At 39.7% G+C, this 15,136-nt stretch overlaps 1 protein-coding gene across 1 annotated transcript in view; it reads left to right on the top strand.

The window, feature by feature from the left end:
• The window catches only part of CTNNA3 (catenin alpha 3), a gene marked incomplete at its 3' end in the record, with an annotated part of 494,076 nt that overhangs the window by 335,132 nt on the left and 143,808 nt on the right, over positions 1-15,136 (top strand). The window contains exon 9 of the mRNA XM_084264912.1: positions 2,249-2,341. Within this exon, the coding sequence (XP_084121038.1) occupies positions 2,249-2,341 (93 nt within the window). The remainder of the gene's footprint in view (positions 1-2,248; positions 2,342-15,136) is intronic.

Genomic DNA, 15,136 nt, shown 5'->3' with positions numbered 1-15,136 from the left:
TGGACTGAATGACCTCTGCAAAACCTCTTCCAACCAAAATTATTATTTGTGATGTATGTATTTGTGCCAAGATGCTTCAGCTAGTGTAAGTGGGAAACAGTTAAAAAAGTTGTTTTAAGCAGTCTTTGTGTCTGCCTTGCACACTAAGACATGGACAAAACATTGCTTGCAGCATAGAGCTCAGTCTTAAATCTGTTCTTACTGATAAACAGGACCTACCTATTGCCCATGTTTTCAGTGGATCCCAGTAAATTAAAAGTAAATTTTTTTCTGGGAACTGTGAAATGAAATTGGAAAACCTGAGGAACCTTAAGGCAAAGAGAAAAAACTTCTGAGCGTGTGTGTTTGGTCCTGGTGGAATGGCTTGTATTGCCTTTTTGGTTTTTTAAACCTTTGAAATGTTGCTGCTTTAGGCGTTGAGGAGCGCTTTAAGAAGTAGATCAATAATACTTGCACTGAGCCTTACAGAGTACTTCTTTTTATATATGATGATATATTAATGCCTTGTTAATGAATGCAGTGTTACATTTGGGATACAGAAGCAGCTCAATGACTGGAGAAAAAAAATGATGTAAACCGATGTGAGCTAGTTTTTGTAACCAATACTGAAAAAACCCTGAAGTGGTGGTGGTTTTTTAGTGGTGGGGTTTTTTGGTTGGTGGTTTTTTGCGTGTTTTTTTTTTTTTATTTTTTTTTTTTAAGGGAGGGGGAAGGAGTAGTGTCTCCTAGGAGCTGGAGTGTGATGATACTGAAACACCTCTAGGTAATCTGGAACTGAGCAATCAGTAGGGGAAGTGTAGAATCAAATCCAGTTTTTCTCAACTATTATGTTACAAAAAAAGCCATGGCAGTTGACTTGAAATAGATGAGAATACAGCTTGAGTGTATCTATGAAAACTGGACAACTTTAGTCTTAATCCTTATATTTTTATGTGGACAAACTAACACATCACACAGGTGGGGAACCAGTGAGTTGGATTGAAATACCAGGGATAGTATATAGAAATAAAGTATTTTTTTGTAGGCACAGTGTACATGGAAGGCCATGCATTCTAGTCCTCATTGTCTTCAGAAAGTGTCAATCTCTTCTGAATTTTGGATGGAATTAGTTATTTAGCTATGCACTGACTAATTCCTTGTAATTATTTGCATCAATTAGGTAAGAAGAATAAAAGCCTCTGGTAATGGATCATCAGTTGAACTGTTGTTCTTCATTTGAAAAAGTGTCCTGAAATGTTGATGAACAAAGACGTGCTTTTATTTTGCAGCAGTTAGTCTGGAAAACTCATTGCATGAGTTTTGAATAATTACAGATTAGCTATTCATATCTATGTTTGTATCTGTGTTGTATTTGGTACAGAGGTCTTATTTCTCAAGCAGTTCTTGATCTACATTAACATTGGAATGATAAGTATGTAATAAAGCTACTTCAGGGAAGGCTATGAAGACTAGTAAGCATGTAGTAGTTTATCTAAGGACCTCATATGACATCAGTAGGATGAAAACATTTATTGGATCCCAGTGTCCCAACCTCTCTTGTGCCTTTGTCAAGCCTATTGATGTTGTGTTGCAGGATGCTCTTTGTCCTTAATCTCTTTAAACTTGTTGAACTGTGGAGTGCCATGGTAGAGCGGTTTTCCTATAAGGGAAACTGTATCTCCATCGTATATAGTAAAATATACCAGAAGATTGACTTGCTCTTTCACAGATTTCAAGTTTCCTTACATATTTTCAGTGTAAGTTGCGCTGATAATATTATTTCAATAGAAATTCATACCACTAATTAAAACAATCATTTGTGGATAGCTCAGAGCATGAGTCATTCAGTATTTCCTTACAACAAATCAAGACAAACATTATTTGGTATTCAAGGTCTTAAAAGTAAGTTAAAACATTAATTTAAAAAGCTGGACCTTGTTTGAAGGGCTCTGAAAAATTAATAGCGATGATCATAAGCAATCTAGCTCAAGCCTTAGGTTCTCTGAAATTTCCTGATGTTATCTAAACACTGCTCTGCAGCTATTACATGCTGAACCTAAACTGGGGAGCCGTCATGACATTTCTTGTTACTGTCATTCCTTTCCACAGCTCTTCCATGTCTCCCCCACTTCTTCCTTGTTCAAATATGTTCTTCGACAATTGGAATTTCCCCAAATAATGAAAGCTTTCTAGAAGTGATGTTTTTTGGCAAGTTTGAGAGTCTGTGGATGAGTATTTGCTTACAGAACTGTTTGTTTCTTTGTTTAAGGTTGCTAATCTTGCTTGCTCATTGTCAACAAATGAAGACGGAACGAAAATCGTCCAAATGGCAGCTAATCACATAGAGACTTTGTGTCCACAGGTATGACTTTTTCAATCCATTCCCATTATAGCACACCGAGCATACACCAGATTTTTGTCACGCAACATGGATGTTCGTTCAGTCATGCTCCTTAAGTCTACATTCGTGTTCCATTTCCATTCACAGAGCTTAGCGTAGTAAGTGGAAACCAAATGATAAGTCAACAGCAAATACTCAGTTAATTCATTTTTTTCTGAATGACTGACATAGGGAATGTTAATAGTCTGCATTGATTGGGAGTTTTAGAAAGCTGTAAAAATGGCAGTTGAAGAAACACGAAGCTCTGTTTTTGAAATTAAAACCTGATTGAATGAACAGTGTAACATGATAGGCAAATCAGGAGTGTTTTTACTCTTGGAAACCAATACATATTTTGGCCATAAAGTATAACTGCTGCTTGATTTACTTTGTGTGTACATGAATGTTGCAGTATGCATTCATTTTTTTATCACTAACTCAAAAGCTTGAGCTTTTGTCTTACACAAATAAGTGAAAAACAGCACAGCTGCTGAAAAATTTTTGGTACCTACTACCTTGGAAAATGTGTGTTCACTCTGTATTTGTGACGTTCAGAATTAATAGAGAGATAAAAACTATTGCTGTTAACATCTGTTTAGAGTCAGGATTTTACCGATTGGTCTGAATCTGATCTGAATGTTTTAGCCTTGAGGCTGCATAATTTCAAGATCATTTGTTGTTTGAAGAACACTGTAGTTTACACAGTGGCCTAAATATTCCTACCCTTTCCTGTGTTTGCATGCTAAATGTAGAACAAATAGAAGGTGAAGAGCAAATATTAATAATACCTTCAATTACAAGCTTGAGAAGTCCATTTTATGCCTGTTGAGTAAATGCAAGATTTGGAGGGAAAAGAAACTTCTATCAAGGAAATATGATTGTCTGAAAATACCACAAATCAGTGTTTTATCTTTAATCATTTAGTTTCAATGTCTATTTTTATAGTTTTTAGATTTCTAAGTGTTTCACATCCCACTCTATTTGATTTAATGTGCTATGTGTTTTGTAAGAAGATTGCCGGCTTGTAAGGAGAATTCATGAATAGCTTCTTCCAGGTTCTTTGTTTCTCCAGGGGTACAAGTGCACCTTTATAATATGTTATTATGTATCCAGATGTAGCTTTTCAATTGACAGGCTATGCTTTCAGTATTATGTCTGATACCAGAAACTCCTACAGTCTAATTTTGACTGGAGTATTGATTTTTCTCCACAGCCATTTGAGTTGCTAGGGTTTTAATTTCTTACAATAAAATGGAAGTTTCTCATTTATTTTTTTCCCTTTTTTTAAAACCTCAAGGTAAACCAGTGGTAAATTAGCTGATGATCATAGATCTGTCTAAACAGATAATGTGGAATGTACATGATAAGATTATATTACTTCAAATGATGTGTTCATCGTACAAGATTTGCTGCTTGCTTAGAAAAGGACTGTCCCCTGTGAAAGCAACTGGCATTTTACCTAATTAAGAAATCGCAGAATAAGGCGCCTACATTTTTCAGTGATTCAGATGATGCCGTATAATTTAAAAATCCTTCACAGGGAAAATAATTATCTCTTAAGATCCCTGCAGGACACATCAATTAGAGTTTGGAATAGGAGACCTTGCATGTAGAACTCCCCAGTGTTCTTAAATATTTAGAGTAAAAAATAGGACTTTATGTGCTCTGAAAAAATATATCTCTTGAAGGAAACCCCATGATTTGGATGGAAATCTGACGTGGTTGCATTAAAAGAGGGGGGAAAAATAACCCAACAATCCCCCACACACCAGCCAAAAAAGCAGCAATGAAAACAACACCTACAGAAAATACCTTGGAGCCCTGGGGAGTTCTGCAGATTTGACCAGCAAAGCTTTGCACGTAGCTCTGGTGAAAAGGCAGATTCAGAATTGTCAAACACTGAAGGAAAGCCTTTTAATTGTTAAAATTCGTGGGCGTGCTTATGTTAGATAGTTAAAATATAGAAGGCTGATTCTGAGCTCTGACCAAACTTCTTTTTCTCAAGTGAGATTTTTAGCAAGTATTCTGACTGTTCAGTGAATGGAATAAGCTAGGCATGTATGTTAGAGCTGTTACAAAACCTGTAAAGAAAAGAAGCCACAGAAGAGAACTTACTTCTCTTCTCTTTTTGAACAAGGAGGTGAATCTAATTTACTGGAAGGCTGCAATGAGGTGCCCCCCCAGCCTTCTCTTCAGGCTGAACAAGCCCAGCTTCCCCAGCTGTAGTGGAGGTGCTGTGATGCACTTAATGGAAATAACATTTGCCTCCCTGAGTGAACGGAAGCCAGGGGGTGCCTGGAGCATTAATGCAAACAGATCCCGAGCTCCTGTTTTTGTGAGGAAGAATGACCTTGAGATGTTTTAAGGTGGAGGTGGAAGTGGCTTGTCTCAAGGCAGCAGTTGCGAAGAACTTCAGCATGACAGGGGGCACTGTCTAGACATAATAAGAGATCGTCAAGATCCATGGAGAGTTTTAAGGAGCCGGTGATTTGGGCTTGTTTTGGCAGAGCCGTAAACAAAAAAGTGAACTGTACGCTCCTTTCCTTTGATGATGAGATTGTGCTGACTCAGATCTTACTACTGGTTACTGAAATGGTGCAGGGCAGTTTAGTTCTGCAGTGGGCCGTGTCTGTTCTGCTGCATTGTGTAATGAAATCTGGGTCCAGTCTTGTTCAACATCTTTATCAATGACCTTGATGAAAGGATTGAATGATCCCTCACTAAGTTTGTAGATGACACTAAACTGGGAGGATGTGTTGATCTGCCTGAGGGTAGGGAGGCTCTTCAGAGAGATCTGAACAACCTGGACCAATGGACTGAGATCAATGGGGGACTGTGTCAAAGGCCTTGCACAAGTCCAGATAGATGACATGGGTTGCCTTTCCTTTATCCTCCGATGCTGTCACTCCATCATAGAAGGTCACCAGATTGGTGAGGCACGACCTTCCCTTGGTGAAGCTGTGCTGGCTGTCCCGGATCACATGCTCATTCCTCATGTGCTCCAACATGTCATCCAGAAGGATCTGTGCCATGATCTTCCCAGGCACAGAGGTGAGGCTCACCGGCCTGTAATTCCCTGGGACTTCCTTGCTCCCTTTCTTATAAATAGGAGTGACGTGACCCTTTTTCCAGTCTCCAGGGACCTCTCCCGACAGCCACAACTTTTCAAACATGATGGAGAGTGGCTCAGCATCCACATCAGCCAGCTCCTTCAGGACCCTGGGATGCATGTCATCCGGCCCCATAGACTTGCAGACATTCAGTCTCATGAGGCAGTCTCAGACTTGCTCTGCCCTTACAGTGTGTGTGTGGGGTTTACTCTCTCAGTTCCCACCTAGAGGTCCAGGGATGCAAGGTTCTGGGACTTGAGAATTATGAGAATCCTGGCTGCCAGAGAAGACTGAGGCAAAAAACTCATTCAGTACCTCAGCCTTCTCCACATCAGTTGCAGCCAATTCTCCTTTCTCATTTACCAAGGTGGGTACACTCTCTTTGGCCTGTCTCTTCTGGCCAATGTACCGGTAAAATCCCTTCTTGTTGTTTTTAACATCCGTCACCAAGTTCAGTTCCATCTGTGCCTTGGCTTTCCTGATCCCGTCTCTGCAAGACCAAACAGCATCCCTGTATTCTTTCCAGGCAACACACCCTTGTTTCCAGAGCTTGTATTTGCCTTTCTTTTCCCTCAGTTTGACCAGCAGGTCCTTGCCTAGCCATGCTGGCCTCCTGCCCCTCCTGCCCACTTTCTTATTCAGAGGTACAGAGAGCTCTTGAGCTCTCAGAAAGGCATCTTTAAAGAGTAGCGAGCTGTCCTCAACATTTCTGTCTCTAAGGACCACCTCCCAGGAGATCTTGGCCAACAAGTCCTTAAACAGCCTAAAATTTTGCTCTCCTAAAGTTCAGGGTCCTGATGCCACTCTTTGCTAGGCCCACATTCCTTGAGATCGCAAACTCAACTAGGGCATGGTCACTGCAGCCCAGGCTGTCTCCAACCTTAACACCTTTAATGATCTCCCCCACACTGGTGAGCACCAGGTCCAGCAATACATCACCTCTGGTCGGTCTGTCCAAAACCTGAACCAGAAAGTTGTCACCCATAGGCTCCAGGAGTCTCCTGGATCTCTTGCAGCTTGCCATGTGGTATTCCCAGCAGATGTCTAGATGATTAAAATCCCCCATCAGGATGAGTGCCTGTGACTGTTTTATGTAATTATAAAGCTATTAGGTGAGAAGGAAATCTATGTAACTGGGTATCCATTAGAGCTTGATTTGCTCTTTGTGCTTGAAAATGAAAATAAAAATGGAGTTGAGGGAAAATACCCTTAAATAAAAAAAGTCTGCATCTTGAGTTATTTTAAGTGTATGTGAAGCTGTTGCCTCATTTTTTTTCTTAACTTACCCCTAACTACGATTATATCAGAACCTAAAGGAGATATTACAGTGTATTTCAGAACTAATTCCTAAGCTGCTGAAGGAGGCTTGTGAAGATGTAAATGTCCTTCTTCATAGCTAGTTATTATTCATGCATAATTTATTATATGGAAGACATTGATTCAATGGATATGAAATGCATGCTGAGCCAGTTAAATTTGCGGTCACTTCTGATGTGAAGTGTACATGCTCAGATAGGGCTACTGTTCTGTGAATGCTGTTTGCCTCAGCCTTGCCTCTGTATCAAGCTATTGGAGCTATCAGCTGAAAGTAGCACTGATGAGGCATCATTTACTGAGTACAGATGGTGCAGACTGAGTGCCTTGTGGTAGGCCAAAAGCTTTGTAACAAACAAGACAGAGTGACAACACGTAGTAGATCTCCATACCAGAGGTTTGATGGAGAACTGGGGAGATCAGTTTCTACCCTGCTTTACGATACCACATGCCCAATCGTTTATTTTCTCCATGGTGTTACGTTCACTAGGTGCTGATGTGTTCACTAGGTTTTGGCTGCCCTTCCAGTTGGGGAGATAGCTGCTAGTCCAGGAAGTTTGGGGTGAAAGTTACAATGGTTTTGTCCTGTACATCTGCTTTCAATTGCTTGCCTTGGACCTTACTGTCCAATGTCGCTGGGTGTTTCCCAGTATTTGTTTCCACATATTTTCCTGAACTCCAGGATGTCTCATCACTTCCAGGACTGCTTCTCCAGCCAGGGTTTTCATCAGTCTTTCTTCAGGCCCAGAAACCCTTGATTTTTCCCAGTCCAAGTGAGAGTGCAGAAGCATAAAGTTCCATCCACCTCGTAATTGGTTGCTCTGTTCTGCGTTTATTAATTGGACAATAGTTTAGTATCATTGAGATGTTAACTGAAATTAAATCCAGCACATACCAGTTGCAGCTAGCTATGAGTAGGTTTGAGTTGGATTTAAGACATTCCTCTTCCCAGTTATTTACTATCCATAAGCATTCACAATTTAAGCTGGTTTTTGCCTACCACAGCCCTGCAGCATTCTAATGGAACTGTTCAGAGTAGGGGAGGTGACTGAGTGGGCTGTTAGGGACAGGCACTGTAAGAATTCATGATTCTGAGTGGTGTGGTTGAGTCCTGCGATAATGTGCCAAGAGTACCTTCTAGCTTGCTTTGAGAAAGGACAGTTTGCCATATGAATTAGGCTGCTCAACGGAACTATACATCATGCTGTGCCTGTTATGTTAGGAGGCTGAGGATCATGACTTGTATCCTAACATGGTAGAATTTGTCTAGTGAAGTACTTACTGTTGCTTTGATAGAAGCTGGCTGCTTCTCAATCTTTGGTGCTCTGTCTAAGGGTGTGTTTCTTCTTTAGAAGCATGGAATATTCAACATTCAGTTCTGTATTCTCTCACCTGCTGGTGTAACAGCAGTAGAGGCTACTGGTTTGTCTTGATCGCTAATTACTGAGGAAAAGTATGAATAAAATGTTTGGTGTCCGTAAGCTTCATGTCATAGGCTTTTGTGTTCATATTGTTTTAATGAGTCTGTAATATTCAGAAGTGGATATGTGTGTTTGGATTCTCCCTTACCCTATTTCTTTTCAGTAGAAATGTTTTGTGTAGTTCATTTAGTGCCTAAACTTACCTTCCATCCCTTGTTTACTTTGTATATCTGCACCTACAGTTCCTCTTAAACCTGAGCAAAAGGAAAGTTTAAGATGGCATACTTAGAGAAAGAGGCATGTTTGTTAGACCTGTTCCTACAGTGCTTCTTGTTCAGCTGTGAGGAAAAAGGTGTAACAAGCACTAAAGAGCTACTTCGGATCTCTAGGTATGTGAAAAGGTGTGAGAAATGCCAAACAGTTGAGTGAGGTTAGACCCTAGCAACTTTGAGTGATGACTCCTGACAACAGACTTAGTTATCTTGCACAAATCTCCTGAGAATATTTCACGGAAGATTTCTGACAACTGTTAGAATGGGGGAATTATTACGAAGGATTTATTTTAAAAGATCTCGTTTGGGAAGACAAAAGTTTTCTCTCTTAGATTCCATGCTTATGAAACTAAACTGCCTCCTAGGGAAAACCCTTTGCTTGTTTCACTCCAACTTCATTTAGCAGGGCTGCATGTGCTGACTTCACTGGGCCCCTAATTATTTGCTCCTCTTTCACATACTATTTAAAGAATCCATCCTCTATTTGGGCTTCTAAATTCACTGATCTAAGTGTAAGAAACTGCTTTAATACTTGTGTTGTTCTCAGTGCGCTTCACAGGGAGCTAAAATCATGCAATTACACTCAAGAACTCCTGCACAACTTCTTGGGGGATTAGTGAGAGACCACGTCTTTGTGATAGGTTAGAGAGGACACAAAGTGGTTTGGTGTGTTCCTGCTCTTGAAGGATGTCTTAGAAATTTCCAGTGCTTCTGTTTAATTTTCAGAATATAAAATAGATGTATAAAGTCATATTCACTCTGTCTAAAAACTCCTAGGGACAAAAGATGAGTGTTGGTCATATTTCTTATTGCTGTTTTCCTGAAAACAGCCCCGTTAGTGTTCTGCTTTAAATACTCTTTTGGTCTGCAGTGCAGAAATCAGATAACCACAGAACTGCTACTGTTTCAATGAGGCCTCTGCCCTTTCTCACAGAAGGAACTCTGACTAAGAATGTTTCAGGTGTGCAAAGCATCGTGTCCAATATCAGTGCAGTTTTTCATATGAAATTTCAGTATCAGTTCACTATCCAAATGTTTATTTCTAAGCAGGCATATCTTCAGTCTTTTAAATGATTATTTGGATTATGCTGTTTGGTGCCGTTCAATCATATCAAAGTTTAATTAGTAAATTCTTAATAAAATGGCTGACTCCCAAAAGGAAGTGTAGACATAGCCAGCATTCAGAGCTCTTGCTGGGATCTGTCGCTCAAAATAGCTGCTGCTCTTCTCCAACCCTGCTGGTCATAGTTGGGAATGGACATGTGGTATGTAAATGACCTGTACTAGCTGAGCACTGATCCCTAACATATGTTATGAAGGGTTTCTTGGGCTCATTGTTGCAGGTGACTTTTATATTTGCTGTTCTTTTCCCTCCTGCATTACTTTAAAATTTATACTAATGAAAAGAGCATAATATTTGGCACGTTTGTGAAAGACAAAGCTCTAATTCTCAGTGCCATGTTTTCTTGCTGCTTGGAACAGGTGTTAGCTCCTTTTAATATTGCTTGGTGTGTGACTAAAGATAAAATACCACTAAAGATAAAATACCACTAAAGATAGAAGCTGAATTTTTCACTGTGAGACATTGTAAGTAAATCAGTATAGTAGTTCAAGTAACATGGGGAGGTACTAGGATAAGCAAGATGCTGAGCTGATCAGTGGGAATATATTTATACATGTCATATTTCCAGGTCATCTAAACCCTGACCTGACAGCTGTCTTTAATATTTTGTATTTGGCTGGTCTGGAATAATTAATTTTTTTCAATGCCAGCATGACTGTCTGGAACTGACTGCTGCGTTTTGATGTTACAGATCTTCTTGTCTGTTGACACGTGTACCTGCAGTGAGGTCAAGGGTAAGAAATGCCAAGACTCCTTGCAAGAAAATGGGCCTCAAGACTTCCTTTCTTTGAATTTTAGTAATTTCAGCATTCTTGCAGTGGTGCTTTCTTCCCTGTCTCTAGCAGGCAGCATTAAGCCTGTTGCATGTTTTTTAGGATCACGAGTAAATTCAGAAATCCTGTGGCATGAAGAGCTTCATAACTGAGGTGTTTTCTGGAGAGCGTGTGTACGTAGAAGAGATTCAGGCTAAGCATCCCTGGTACAGTCCACAGGCCACATGTATTCTGTTCTTTTTCAAAGTACATTACTTACACCTACAATTTGGCTTCCATTAGCCTGGAAGCCTTCAGCAGCATAACAATTAGAGCAGTGTGCCCCATACCTACAAACATTTAATTGAGAAGCTCTCATTTCTAAGCAGGTTTTGCCTGTTCTCTGCATTCTTTCTTTAAACTATGATCATACCTTTTATAATATTTCCTGTAAATGTTGCTCAAGCTTTGAATGTGAATGTACTATTTTTTTTTCTCAAAATCAAACATTTTATCAGTGTGTTTTTCCTTTTATAAAAATGAACAGGGGGATTTAGTCTTTCCTTTGAGCTGTGTTTTGATTTATACTTAAATCAGGTTGATACAGATCAATCGGTGGATATTACTTGCTTCTGTGCTATTTTCTAGAAAGAAGGTACTGTATTGGAACAAACCTGAAAACTCTTGCTCACAGAAATGAGACTTGATAGCTGATAAGTGGGCAGCATCTTTTGATGTGTTATGTTTTTCAGGTATTAAGAGATGCTGTAGATTTTTAAAGCTAGCAATTTACATTTCCTATATATTTACTTTTTCATGAGAGAAACCCAATCATCCATTTTGTTATTAGCTCTGGTACATTAAATGGTGGCATACGCTGACGAAGTTTTTCATTAGCTTCATACAGTCTCTTTGCCAATATCACTTTAATAACCACAGTTGTTTCATCATCTTGGTCGAACTGTCTGTGTGGCATCATCTCCTTTTATCTGTCTTAAGACCATTTTCTTCAAATACAGCAGTGTTGTGCAAGGGCAGAAGTAATGGGGGAGAACATGGTAAATCAGTGAGTTCTTTACCATCTGCTTTAAAAGAGATGAAACAGGTGTTAGTGTCTCAAACAGTATTAGACATCTTCTTAAGTAATGTCTCCAGTATCTAACTGGAGATATTAATTAAAAGTCCATATCTTAATATTTCTAGAACTAAAGGAAAGGTATTTTGAGACAGTGATAGATTTTTCCTGTAGATTTTCACCATGTTAGCAAAGTCCATGCACAATTCTGCTGAAGTTAATGAAGAAATTGTCGTTAACCCTTGATAGCTGTGGTAGTCTGCTTGGATATTTCTGTTTAATTCCTTCTCTTTCACCTTTGTTCCACAACCAGTTTAATCTGGCGTACATCATCAGTGCTGCTGGAGACTTGATTTCCCTCCGTACTCTCCGTCTCCTTCCCTTGTGACTAACCATAGCAATCACACAGGTCCTCAGCAAGGAAACTGATACGGCTGAGAATTAACCTGGGAAGCAAGTGGTGGACTTGGCAGTCATAGGTTGATGGTCAGACTTGATGATCTAAAAGGTCTTTTCCAACCTGAATATTCTGTGATTCAAAGTACGGTGGTTAATTTTTGTTCAGGTCAGTTGCCTGATGTAGTTTGCTGTGTGGATGTATGGACACTCCTTGCTGGCTCAAGGGAAGGAGGGAAGAAAAAGGAGTCTACAGAAGGAGCAGGCTGCTGCTTTTGTGGGGCAGTGTAGACAATGCCAGGTTGAGCTGACAGCTTTGGTGTTAGAAGTTAAGGTTTGTTTTCAGTTATGGGTAGATGTCTGTTGCTAACAGCTGCCTGGACATTGCATAGAAAAAGTTGTTAGTCTGGTCTTCAAGTATAATAACAATAATATATAATCCTATTTGTATGGATGCTCCTTTGTACCATTAGAATGCTGCAGTGTTAATGTGACAGTTGATCTGCAGAAAAGGAACGTGTACGAAACCATCCATGCTCCAGTTTCCCATCTGGCTGGCTGACAAAGACTGAAAATGAAACAAAGAGGAAAACCTTTCTTATATCCTCTACCATCATTTACTGACGTCAGTAGTTATAGGATGTTGCTTTTTTCTGTTGGACATGGAGCTTTTTAAAAAGATGATACAGGGTGTGTTACTTCTAGATGGTTGGGGTACTATGGAATCCTAAAGCTGTGGGCCACCAAAATGGATTGGAATGCCTAATGCTTTCTGCTTTTACACAAATAGGTTTAGCTGCATGTTTGATATGCCTTAAACTCTTCCAATAAACAGAGTGTGAAGCGGAAAGTAGGATTTCCCAGAAAGTCTCATGTTGCCTGTGACCGCTTAGCTGTTTCTCGGTAGTACTTCAGGAGCGAATAATTAACTACACAACGCCTTGAGGTTTTCAGTCTTTACCTTCATCTTCCAGCATGTGTTGTGTTAGAATAGAATCCTCAACAAATTCTTAGTTTGTTGTGTTAAATAAAAATACCAGTCCTGAGCGGCCTCAACTTCTGTAGCAATTTAGAAGCTGTTCTATCTTCTGCTTGCCCCACCCACAGTTAGTGGATGCAAGACATGAGAATAATCCAGTTTCTTACTATTGCTGAATGGCATTTGCTGTAGACTCATACAGCATAAAAGGGCTATGAATGTTTTCTCAGGAATTTACTTTCCCCTGTGCCTTTAACACTTGAAAGTATTCTTCCTGGAAAGCTATTTCTTTTTTATCTCTTCAACTTCATCCTTCTTCCTGAATTTATAAGTTTTCCCCAGATGCCATATTTTGTTGGTGACAGCCCTGCAGCAGAATGACAGAGAAGGGAAAAAAGGCAATAAAACACGTTTATTAGATCATGTGATTTAAAAATCCCTGCTAAGTCCAGGAAAGAGAGTGGTTGTACTTAGAGTAGTACAAGACGACAAAATAAGCTCTGGGAAGAGGTATAGTTTTGCATGTGTTTTGGAAGAGAGGAATGGGCAGCACTAAAGAGGAAAGCATATAAATAGTTATAGCATGCAGTAATAAAGGTGTGAATAGTGTAGGTTGACAGGGCAACATGTTTCTTTTGATGGAGTGAGAAGCTAAAATCACACTATTATGGTTCTGTCTGATGGAACTTTTTGTGGCATCGGGCATATCACTGCTATCAGCTGTTTACCTAATTTTGAGATGCCTCTGAATCTAGAAGTGTCATGGGGTTTATCATGGGTACCTTAGCACCCCAGAGGCAGCTGGTGGTGGGGAACAGATGAAAGCACCAAAGGAGGTGGATGAGTTAGACCTAAGTTCAGTGTAGCTGCAGCACTGACCAGGTGGGCCTGCATGGTCCACATGCTTGAACCTGCATATATGCCCTATGTGCTGCAGCCAAGCAATGGGCATTTTGGGAATGCCTAGTGTCATCTGCAGAAGTTTGCAAAGCAGAGGCACAAGGGTTGGGTCTTTTTCTTTCTTTTTGTCAGTGCTCCCCTCTGCCACTGATGCAGAGGGAGTTAGGGAAAGATTTCAGGGAATGAGGGAAATTCTTGCATGTCTTTTGGAAGCACTTGGCCTGGAGAACTGTGAAAATGAGAATCTTAGGAATGTTGGCTAATCTGTGCCGCTGAGCTTCCAAGCTTTTAAATTAAGCTTTTAAATCACTTACATAGAAGCTGTACCAGATTCAAGGCAACAGATGACTACCCTTCTTGTGTTCTCATGATTTCTTCCTGGAAATTAAATGCTAAAGTTTCACTAAAGAAGGTAAAAAGAGGTAACATGATCTGCAAGTGGATTTTCTGCATTGTATTTATGTCTGATAAATGCAGAGTATATCTGGCAGTTTGACTATACGCTTCACTAAATTCCAAATGAAAAGTGAGAGCAACATTGGAAGTAATAGTAAAAATAGCAAGTACAGCACCAGTTTGTTTGATTCCTGTGTCTCTTAGATGATTGTGCGTTACTGTTGATAGTGATGGGCTAACTTGCTATTTCGAGTTAGAAGCAGCTTTGTTTACCAACCTAAAGCCATCGCTACTATTTTAAACAGATTTAAAATCTTGCTGTGTGATGTGACATGGTAGCTAGATGTGAACTCCTGTTTACATTTATGAATAAAATAAGGGTAAGGTATGTGTATTTCTCCTTATGCAATTTCTTCTGTCTCCTTCCTCCTTTTTCTGGGAAAATGCATTTTAAATTAATAACTGCAGGCACATTTTGTGTTCTACTCTAGCATCAGTGAAATTACTGAAGAAGGCAGACTGTTCATACTTGATCCAGATCTCCAAGGCAGAATTATTACCCATATATGCATAGTTTTGTGGGAAAGATGTTCTTGTAAGGCGCTTTTTCTGGATAGCACACTGCATCCTTCTGACTTTTGTTTAACTCATACCTAAATCATGGCCTGTATAAATAATTAGTGAGGCTTCAAAAATCACCCCATTTCTCATTTTCTTATTGATCCATATTTCTGTTGCAGGCATTAGCTTGCCTCTTTCTTGATTGTATTCTGCTGGGGTTTTTGCACATGGAAAATGAACTAAAGGACTAAAGAAACAAAAAAATTACCAATGACAGGGCAAAAAAAGGAGTAATTTGAGGCTGGGTGGCATAATATTTAGGCAGTGCTGGGTTCCTCTTTACAGGATGATAATGTGAATGATATGTAGGGGTCTGATTTCATACTGATGAGTGTCTGCACTTGAGCTTCAGAAATGGCTCCTAAGAGTAACAGGGGAACAAAGATTCATTCCTAATGGGAAAAGGAGGTGGGAAGAG

The sequence above is a fragment of the Gallinula chloropus genome (assembly GCF_964237585.1).
Source record: "Gallinula chloropus genome assembly, chromosome: 5".
NCBI lineage: Eukaryota > Metazoa > Chordata > Aves > Gruiformes > Rallidae > Gallinula > Gallinula chloropus.
This window is presented reverse-complemented; position numbering and strand designations above follow the sequence as displayed.